Genomic DNA, 10,247 nt, shown 5'->3' with positions numbered 1-10,247 from the left:
TGCCTGATATCTCCAAGGTCGTGAAAGTCCCATGCGATGTAGGTTGCTGGTCACCCGGCTTTGTAAAGAAACTTCCGCGGTTGCTGATAATGCCTGTGCATGTGCCTCCCCTGACGTGCCGCGGCCGACGCCATGGCTATCCTCTTGGCTCCGTGCTTCCCAGGAAAGGGCCAGGCCCGCAGAGCACCGGGGCCTCCGGCCAGCGGCGCCGACTGGGGCACCTGTGGGTTTGCTTTGGGGATCCACCGAGTGGGAGAACCAGCCAGCTGGTCACAGAGGCTTGCGCTCCGTTCACACCTGGCGCCCTTCACTTGGGTCCAGTGTGACGCTCTCTGCAAGGGCAAGTGCTTCTCGGGAATCAGGCCGGGGCCAAAGCAGCACCTGCGCCGGAAGTGCCAGGCGGGCGGCTCCAGGCCCGGCCCAGGGAGGTGCCTCGAATCGTGTGTGCTGCGGTGGCGTGCGTGTAATCAGACACGTCGGGTCTCGAGTCAGCCTGAGTTTGGGGAACGGCCGTTAGCAGCAGGCTAACCTGACGTCCCCAGGTCAGCACCATCTCGTCGCTGTCCTCCTCCCGTCGGCTCCAGCAGCAGTGGCCAGTCTCACCTCGGAGCCGTTAGGAGGGAAACCCAAGGGCGCAGGGACGTTCTGAAGGGGACGCTCAGCTGTGGTTTCTGTGAGCAACCCCCAAAACCGTCCCTTTCTCAGGGGATCAAACTTCTCCCTGTGGAAGTGGGGTTCTGCAGTGTTGCTGGTCTGTCGTCCTAAAGAGCGGGGCCGGTTTCCAGTTCTCCCTAGAAAACCGCTTTTCCTCTCCTGTATCCTTGTCGTAAAGATGAGGCAGCAGGAATTCCCTTCCCGGTTCATCCTGCCTTTGCCCAGGGCCCTTCACAGCTGTTAATTCTGATACCACCTTGGCAGGTGAGCCAGGCTGAGAGGCTTTGGGCTCCGTCTGCTTTCCTGGTGGGTTAATGCCTAGCCCGTCAACTGTCAACGAGGCAGCGGCCAGCAACGGAGAGGCCTGCCCCCCGGAGAGGGACATAGGTAGTGGGTTGGGGGACAGAAGTGCCCGGGGAGAACTGTGTCGCAGCCTCGGTAGCTCTGCCCAGTGGCCCTGCCCGACTTACCCTGGTCAGTATGCCTCCACGTGGGGCTTCGGCTGGTGGGGCTGTGAGGTCAGAGAGGCCAGGGCAGTTGCGACCTTCCCCTTTGACCTTGGGCCTCACTCTGGGCGTTGGCCGTGAGCTGGGAAGAGCGGGACACGGCCTCCAGTGCTCAGTGGTGCCCGCGGCTGCCTGGTGGCCGACGTTGCCTACTGTCGGCCCTGCCCTGGGTGACCTCAGCCCCGCTGCTGTTACGTTAGGGAGCTGCCTCTCCCTCTAGGCCCATCTCTGGTCCAGCAGGAGGCCAGGAGTGGGACCGGGGAGCTCCCGGGGTGGGGGCTGCTCAGTGCCTGCCAGCTGAGCTCCTGCTGGGGCTGCGCTTCTGCACAGTGACCACTACGGGCCGTGCCTCAGTGACGCCCACAGTGCAATGCCCAGCCTCCAGTGAGTGTTTGGAAGACATTGGCTAATGTCTTTATCGTAAGCGAGTTGGGTTATAAATAAGAGAACAGACCAGAGGTGGTGGCTCTCGGTAACCAAGCCTGAGTCGGAGGTTGGTCCTGCAGCTGCTCTCAAGAAATCCAGCAGGACTCTGCCAGGCGATGTCTGCTCTGAGGTCCCACCCACCTAGGGGACACAGGGCAGGGAACCCCTGGAGACACATGCACCTCGGAGGCCCACTGTCCTACGAGCCCCCAGAAGCTCAGGTCGGGAGAGGAGGAGAGATGGAGAGGGATCCGGATGCTGCTCGGAGAGGCCCCGCCCCCCAGAGCGCTCAGAGGAGCGCAGCTCGGTGCAGGCTGCCCCGTGGCCCGGACAGCCCTGGGCTCACCCCCTTCGGCATCTTTCACGTTCAGGCTGCCAGCGAGGGGAAGTGCCGTCAGAGTACCTGTGCCTGCGCCCTAGCCCCGCCTACTGCGGGCGGTGCCCATGACAGGCCCCTGGCCTCTGTCCCCGTGTCTCCTTCTGAGAAATGGGCACAATTAACACCTGCTCCCAAGTGCCCTAAAGATGAGTCACCGTGTGAAAACGCTCTGTAGAACGTGGACCACTGAAGGTAAAGCATCTTAATTGTTGTCCTGCCGCACTGTAGCAACTAGGGAACGGTATTATTCCACAAACAGAAAGCCCTAAACCATCCAGTTTTTAAGATCTCCTTGAGCCTGCTGAGTATGTGCTATTTGCAGATACACGTGTACACACACCTGCCGGAAACGGGGAATTTTAAAGACTTTCTCTTCAGGCGGAGGCACCACCTGAATGTCCCAGTCGCAGTGGGGGTCCCATTAGAGGACAGCGGTGTCCATGTGTGGCCCTCCGCCGAGGCCGGCCAACCACTGCTGCCCTGAGGAGGGGTGGGAGCAGCCAAGCTCCGTATTTACATCCTCCCCGAACGGTCACTAGGAAAACGGTGGCACCTGCCACATCTCAGGCCCCCACCGCAGTGCGACATTGCTGACTAACAGACTTTGGTGTTTACAGGTGACGCCTGCCCAGCAGGACTTCAGAGAAAGGCCTCGTCAGTCAGGATGACGAGACCTGCGCATGAACGTCAGTGGGAGAAGCCGAAGAACATGGCCCCCGGGGACAGCGCAATGGTGCGTGTCACGGGGGCAGAAACCGAGGACGGGGGGACATCGCGGGAGCGAGGGACAGTGGGCAGACGGTCAGGGCCCTGTGCTGGAACGCGGCGCGCCTCTGCACAGCCTGCCGGTGGGTCGGGTTTAGAAGTGACCCTGCCTAGTCCGCTCTCGGTTCCAAAGGCAGTAACCTCAACGCCGCGTGATGCTGTGAATGGCCGACCCAGGGACAGTGGAACGCTTTTCATCCCTAAGGCCTGCCCGCTGGGGTAGGATGGGCTGTCAGGGGAAATGCCTTCCACCCTGTATTCAGTGGCGGAGCCACAACCCGGCACCTCCCGAGCCCCGAACCAGCGAGCATGCACGTGTGTTCCCACGCCTGCCACCCGCTCACGGCCCGCTGGCACGGAAGCCCTCCTGGGCCAGCTCGGTGGAGCGTGGCTTCGGCTTCTGCGAGGCTCCAGAGCGGCCTTTGGGAGGTCCTGGCCGCGCTCCGGAAGCCAGGGAGGGCTGACTTTGCGCGGCTGCCCTTGACCTTGACCACGAGTCTGCGCTCAGGAGTGCCCGTCCTGCCGGAGGGGCGAGGTCTGGTCTGCTGCACCGGAGTCCGGGAGAATGAGAGGTGCGACACAAGAGGCTTCGGGAACCCCCTCTTCACGGCCACTGCGGCTGCTTCCCAGGGCGTTTCCTGGTCACGCTGCCCGCCGCGGCAGAGGTGAGCCTGGTGCAGAGGCTGCGTCAGCCAGGCGCGGGGACTTACCTTGGAGCGAGGCCGGCCGGCTTGGTCCCCGTCGGCGAGTCCAGTCCTTCCCCTGGCTTGGCCGATTTCTCTCGGTTCATTTGCTGCAAGATCGAGTTCAATTCGCTGATCACGTTTGCCTTTGGGCCTGAGAGAATGGGGCTCTTGACCTCCGAGACGTCACCCCACAACTTGGAGGTCCTTGGCTGGATCCCCTTTGTGGGCGCGGGCTGGGCACCGCCGGGCGGCGGCAGGGGTGCGGGTGGGGGCATCACAAAGCTGTCTGCGTCCTCTTCCATGAGCGCGTCTTGATAAAGTGCATTGCTTTTGTGAATGATGGGCTTCATTTTTGGCTTGGGAGGTACAGGGGGTCTGTCGAGCACAAACGCTTGCCCGTCTGCGTGGACGGTGCAGGTGTCCATGCTCTCCCCGCCCTCAGAGGACAGGGTGGAGATACTGGACACCGTGGAGATGGTGCTGGTCGTCTCGAGATGGTGGTCGCTGCCGCTCCGGCTGTCCACCTCCTCGATCCCAGAGTCCGTGACAGTGTCAAAGCTTTCGGGGGGTGGCAGGAATGAGGCAGGCAGACAGTTTGAAAGGCCAGCTGGCTTCTTACCGTCTGCGGAGTTGGCTGGCTGGCTGGAGTTCAACGAGGGGGACGGGGAGGTGTCGTTTTTTTTCTGCTTGACCAAGTCTGTGAGAGCGGGGACAGAAGCGACTCGGTCATCGGGGATATCAAAACTGTTCGCAAACTCCAGGGGAGGAGGCAATGGCTCTGTGAAAACAAAATCCTCGTCCAGGTCCACGGAGGCCAGAGGTGGGGGAGGGATGCGAAATGGCAAGATCACCGCCTCCTCCATGGAGCCCGCCGCCACCATGGTCCTGCCGGGCGTGGTGGCGGTAGGCGCGGGGCCCGCGGAGATCTGTAAAGCACCTTCGGTTTCGGGGACGCCTTCTGGCACCTCGGGGGGCAAGTTGTCCAGCTTCATTTCCATATCAGCCTTCTCATCCTCTTCCTCCAGGAAGTCTTCCGGCTTGGCAGCGTCCACGGTGTGGACCATCAGCAGGCCGGCCGACTTCTGCTGGGACGTGTCCATGATGTTGATCAGCATGTTTTTCTTGTCGTCACCTTTCCGGTCCTTGCCCAGGTCGCTCTCGTACTTATTCTCGGTCTCCTGCCGCCTCAGGAGGCCCCGTGTGTTCTGCCTGGTGACCGGAGGGAAGCCTGCCTCCACGCTGGGCCGCATTTTGGTATCGATGTAGAGAGGTTTGTTGAGGTCGGCCTTGGGCGCCTCCCCCTTGGGGCCCTGCTGGGACTCCTTCATGGCTCGGTCCCTCGCGGAAAGCGCCAGGGCCAGCGGGGAGCTGGGGTCCAGCAGCCTCCCTGTGAGCGGGTGGACGTAGTTCTCGGGCCCAGCCACGCTGCCGCTCTTGGGGGGCACCGCAGGGCTGCTGTCGGGCCCCTTGGCTTTGGACATGAAGTTCGCTGGCCTGCCGGCCTCACCCTGAGCTGCGGCCTCGCCACCGCCCACAAAATGGCTCTCGGGCTCCCTGGGCGCTGCCCCGGGCGTCGTGGGTGACAGCTGGTCGGCACCGTCCTCCTCCCCGAAGCCGCCCTCCTCGGGGAACGTGGAGGGCCGCACTCGGGGGGCGGGCAGCCCCAGCCCCACGTCCTCATCCCCCAGGTCTGTGGAGAGGAAGGCCGGCGAGTTCCTCCTGGCTTCCAGCCGCTTCTCTCGGTCGCGCACGGCCCCGGCGATGGCGGCGGCGAAGGGGCTGCTGACGGTCAGGCCGTCGTCGGGCCGCAGCTGGCCCGGCTGCTCGGAGGCCTGCGGGTCGATCTCCATGCTGCTGCCCTGGCTGCTCTTCCCGCTGCTGCTGGTGGAGGGCTCCTTGACGATGATGGTGGGGATGGGGATGGAGCACGTCTTCTCGGGGCTGTCCTCCACGTTGGACTGCTTCACCAGCATGCCCTTCCGCCGCGCGGGCTTGGCGGGCACGTACACGGCCTTGCTCGCGATCTTGCCCACCTCCGAGTACGGGTTCTCGGGCATCTGGCCCCTCTTGCTGCGGAAGTTGGCCTGGGCGGCGGTGGCACGGCTGTAGAGGTCGTCGGAGTCCAGCGAGTAGCGGTCCAGCTCTCGGCGGTAGTACATGCCCTTCTCCCTCGCCATGGTGACCACCGTGTCCGAGCGAGCCGCTGGGGACACCTTGGCGGAGTTCTGAGTGAACGCGGGCTTGATGGTCCCGTAGACTCGCGGGGTCGGGGACTTGGGGCAGTTGTAGGCAGTGGGGGAAGGCGGAGGTGGGGACGGGGGCACAGACTGCGGTGGGGGCGGGATGTCCTCGGAGGTGTCCGGCATGGACAGGCTCCTGGTGAACTTCAGCATCGGCGGCGCCAGGAACTGCCGCTCTTCCTCCGTGATCCCTACAAGCGGAATGCGGCGTTAGTCCAACATCGCAGCCACGGTGAGCCCCCCGCAGACCCCTGGGCCGCGCGGCACCCCTGCACCCTGCCCGCCGGCCCACAGACGCAGCGCAGGCCACGGCGCACAGGGCCGGGAGGGCACGCGGCCCGTTCCGAGCCAAAAAAAAGGGAAAAGGGCAAAGAAAAGAGAAGGGCACGGGATGTGCTGAGTGCAGGCTGCCGTGTGCGTGTGCGTGTGCACGTGTGCGCGTGCGAGCGCGTGCTGGGATGGGGCCGCGCTGGATCAGGAGTCACCCATCCTTTCGGGGTTGGCCAGGGCCCCCGGGGCTGCTTTTAGAGTCTGGGGGCTGAGGCGAGGGCAGAGGGCGCGCGGGCTGCGGGGGCCGCGGCGGGGAAGGGGCGGCTGTGCGGGAGGCAGTGGCACCGCCGTCCGCCGGGCTGCAGGGAGGCCGCCGCCCTCAAGCCCGTGGCCACGGGCTGCTCTCGCCCATGTGGCGGGGAATCCGCTCTGTCACCTGACCTCGCCAGGCCGCCCCAGGGCTTGAGGGTACTGGCGCTCCCTGGGCCCTCGGGAGGATGCCAGAGTCTGTGTGTGGGGGAACCCAACACCCCAAGTGCAGCTGGGACCAGGGTCCTGACTGACACTCGGCCACGGCCCTCCAGGAGCTCTGGAACGGGCCCCGTAGGACCCCGTGGACGGGGATGAGGGGTGCAGCGTCACCCCAGTGATCAACCAGGGTCACAACGTGGCTGACAGGGCTCAGAGGTCGCAGTGCGTCCCCCTCGCCGGCCCTGACTGTTCTGTGTCTGCGTCCAGTGGGTGACACTTTCAGACTCTGTTTCCAACGGCCCAAGATACACAACATCAGCAGAATGCACTCCAGGCAGGAAGCGACACTCAGACACGGATGCCAACAGACAGGAAGTCCCATGCGTCACGTTGCAGGCATGCAGGTTTTTCAAGGAGGTGACACAACCAGTCACTTCAATTAAAAAAAAAAAAACTCATCAAGCAAACTACAGTAACTTATTATGGAAGCCCCCATTCCATAAGGGTATTCCAAATCCAGCACACTTCTGTGGGAGGCCTCTTTGGTGTCGCAAAGATGGCCTGGTGGCTCAAAGGCCTTTGCGGACCCGTGGCTATGTGTTGGTGGCCCGACGGTCACGCTCCCAAGGAGTGATAATTTAAGAATACACCTTAGAGAGTGAACTAGGTCACATTTAAGTTACACGTCCCAAACCGTAAGGTTCACTAACCTGATAGAAAGATTCTGCTGTCTGATAGGAGGAAATCAACCGTTATTAGCCAGTCAGAGCCAGGGACACGACGCGTGTGCGCTGCTCCGCGTGGCCAAGCCACCCGGCCGGTGACTTTTAGGGACCGCAGACGCGGCCTCCACGATCACGTGCTGTTTAGTTACTGCCTCAGATGAGTGACAAGGACACCGCGCCTCTAAGCAGCAGTGCCGGGGGCGTTTCCACACCGCAGGGCAGTGACCCAGGGGCGCCCGCCGCACGCCCTCATCTCTAAGCGGCCTCGGCCTCCCCGAGTTTGCCTGGTAAAGACAGTGCTGGGTGATCTCACAGGGGGACTGTCTGAGGGTCACGGGTGCCTGCACGGAGCAGTCCGTGGGAAGCAGTGTGACATTAGCAGGAGAGGTAAGGAGTTTTCCGTGACACACGTTAAGGACGGTTTTATTAGAATTCGAGAACCCGACCCAACCACCCTCCGAAGTGTGTCCACCGAGCTCACCCTACAAAACGTGGCAGTGGCCGGCAACGCAGGGAGTGGGGGACGCAGTGACACAGGACCCGCTTCCCAGCCCACTCCCGTGGACCACCCATCACACCCGCCGCTTTGCAGGGTGGGAGGGGCCACCCTGGATTCAGCGTCCAGTGGGCAGACGCGCTCCAGACCACCGAAGCGCTCAGAGGGCCCCCTGGCGGGCAGGCCTGGGCGTGGCTGGGGTGGGCACTGACCAGGGACAAGCTCTCCGGGGAAGGCCGCGCTCCTTACCTATTGATTTCTGCCTTCGCATCGTACCTCGAGGGAGGCCCAGACACGGGCCTTTAGGGCTTCCGGGCACAGTGGGCGTCATCACGGCGATGCCCTGGCGTTCGTACACGGACTGCAACCAGAGGGCCGGGGTGAGACGCGCGCCTGGACCTGCCCTTCCGCAGTGACCAGGCCCAGAGGGCGACATGGACACCCCGGGCAGTGGGCGCCTGTCACGTGCCTTCCCGGGCTGGAGCCCGTGAGTGTCCAGCTGAGGCCTGAGCACTTGCTGGTGCTCCCAGCCCCAGAGAACGGCTGTGGCCCGAGGCCCTGGACAGATGTGTCCTCCTCTTGTGGGGCCCAGATTTGGGCTTCGTGTCAGGACAGCGTGGGGAGTGTGACTCGAAACTACAAGGGTGGCCATCTCCATGCATGCGGAGCCCTGCCGCCTTTGGAGTGACGTTGGGAGGCCCGCCCGCTTCCCCAGTACCCGGCCACTCACGTTCACGTCAGACACGGGCGGGAAGCACCGGCTGGTGGGCCGCGGCTTGATGGTGGCCACCCTGGACTCCATGGCCATGTTCTCCGCGGCTCGGGACGGCTTGGGGGCCGGGACCACCTCATCGGCTTTATCTGCACCGTGAACAGAATGGTGGGCGCGGGTGTGAGTGACCGAAGCCCCAAACAGCCGGGGCTCGGGGCTCGGGTGGAAAAGCGCCCAAGTGCGTCCCGCATGTCACACGGCACGTAACTGCTCTAGCCTCCGAAACCGAGCAAGTGGGTGCCAGTCACTCAGTGTGGACACATGCGCTTCTCTGCCACGTGTGTGCACAGCGGCCCGATCCTGGTCCCCAAACCCTCACCCCGGGAGGGGGCATGTGGACAAGACATGGGAAGAAGACCCTGGCCACGCAGCCTCAGCCAGAGTCCCGGGCTGCCCTCAAAGTCCTGCCCTCAGTGGATGCTGCATTCGTACCAATGCCACTTATTTTTGATGGTGTTAACTAGGCCGCCGCTTGGACTTTTTAAGAGCCCGGAGGTGGTTCCTTTGTGACCAGGTGCAGTTGCCAGGGTCGAAGGGCCCACCACCCAGGGCTGGAGGCCATGTGGGTGCGTGGGTGTGAGCAAGCCCAGTGTGAGCCTGGGCAGTGTGGAGAAGCCCCCACTCCACCCCCCAGTACTAGAATACTCTCGCTTCTCTGTGAAAAAGAAAGCCAAGGGTTAGTTATTAGCGACCCTTACAAATTAAGAATTTTTTAATTGAAATTTTAAACATTAAATTTGTCTGAAAACCGAAGCACGTCCTTGAACCGCCCTGAGGCCCTGGCTGTATCTAGGACATCTGAGTCCAGGCTCTGGGGGCCGATCGGGGCCGGTGGAACGCAGGACCCCACTCCGCTGAGACCCACAGGCGTCCCGCTGGGTGGGGCTGGGCACGCGGGCTCCCTCCCACTGGGGCCACTGAGTTAGCACGGTGGCAATGTCCCACTGATGACCTTGCCCCCAGGTCACCAAGAATATTTCTGTCCTCAAGCCTGGGGTCTTCTGCTAGGCACCCTGACCCATCCCGGGTCTGGTGACCGTGAAGCTCATGTCATCGACAAGGACCAGGCCTCTGGATGTCACCCAGCCCCCAGTGGTGAGGCTGGCGTGAGAGGCAGAGAGCAGACGAGCGTCAGGCCGAGGTTATTCTAGAGCCGTTAGAGCCACCTGTCACCCCTGGGGAAGCTCGGAGCCACAGCACCGAGTAACCCAGACCAGGGTCTCCAAACAGGAACTGTGGGAGGGAGGGTACGTGCTGGGCAGGGGACAGGCAGATGCCACCTCGCCTCACAGGGCGTCGGCAGGTGGGACATAGGCGCTTCCTGGTTAATCCCCAACAGGCCTGGGTCTAGGCCAGTCCTGCACCAGCTCGGCGGACTGCAGCCCAATGTCACACCCTGCCCGCCTGTGCTTGTTGGTCCGCGGCCGGAGGACAACGTTCGCGGTTTTAAGGGACATTAAAAGGAGAGGAAGGGGGCTGTGTTACAGAGAGCGCCTGCAAGGCCTGCCACCTTCTGGGCCTTGACTGGAGTCTGGACCGTCGTCCCGGTCCACCTGCCAGCCAAACGCTGCGTTGCTCAGGCAGCAACATCAAGAAGGCCCTTCTGTGACACACGCGTCCTTGGAGCCCCACCCCCACCGGCGTCTGGGCCACGTGGCTCTCCTGCTCTTGGCCGCCCCTCGGAATTGGTCAGGAGCGCCCGCCGTGGGGATACCTTCAGCCAAGGTCACGGTCCCGAGTGCGTCCGTCCCCACCTGCTGTTAGCCAGGCCTCGCTCCCTTCGCCTGCGGCACGGCTCAGTGGCTCAGTGGCACCTGGTTGACCTGCTTGGTAAGCCGGGGGGACCCCAGGGTCCCC

At 63.2% G+C, this 10,247-nt stretch overlaps 1 protein-coding gene across 2 annotated transcripts in view; it reads right to left on the bottom strand.

Moving 5' to 3' along the window:
* Positions 1-10,247, bottom strand: part of SHANK2 (SH3 and multiple ankyrin repeat domains 2) — a 149,605-nt gene that overhangs the window by 10,378 nt on the left and 128,980 nt on the right. For both annotated transcript variants that reach the window (XM_011382991.2, XM_023524849.1), the window contains 4 exons: positions 8,349-8,479; positions 7,868-7,979; positions 7,108-7,128; positions 3,441-5,847 (listed from right to left, as the gene is read on the bottom strand). In XM_011382991.2, the coding sequence (XP_011381293.1) occupies positions 3,441-5,847; positions 7,108-7,128; positions 7,868-7,979; positions 8,349-8,479 (2,671 nt within the window). The remainder of the gene's footprint in view (positions 1-3,440; positions 5,848-7,107; positions 7,129-7,867; positions 7,980-8,348; positions 8,480-10,247) is intronic.

Source organism: Pteropus vampyrus, unplaced genomic scaffold, assembly GCF_000151845.1.
Source record: "Pteropus vampyrus isolate Shadow unplaced genomic scaffold, Pvam_2.0 Scaffold501, whole genome shotgun sequence".
NCBI classification, from domain to species: domain Eukaryota; kingdom Metazoa; phylum Chordata; class Mammalia; order Chiroptera; family Pteropodidae; genus Pteropus; species Pteropus vampyrus.
The sequence above is the reverse complement of the archived record's forward strand: the minus strand, read 5'-3'. Positions and strand labels throughout refer to the sequence as shown.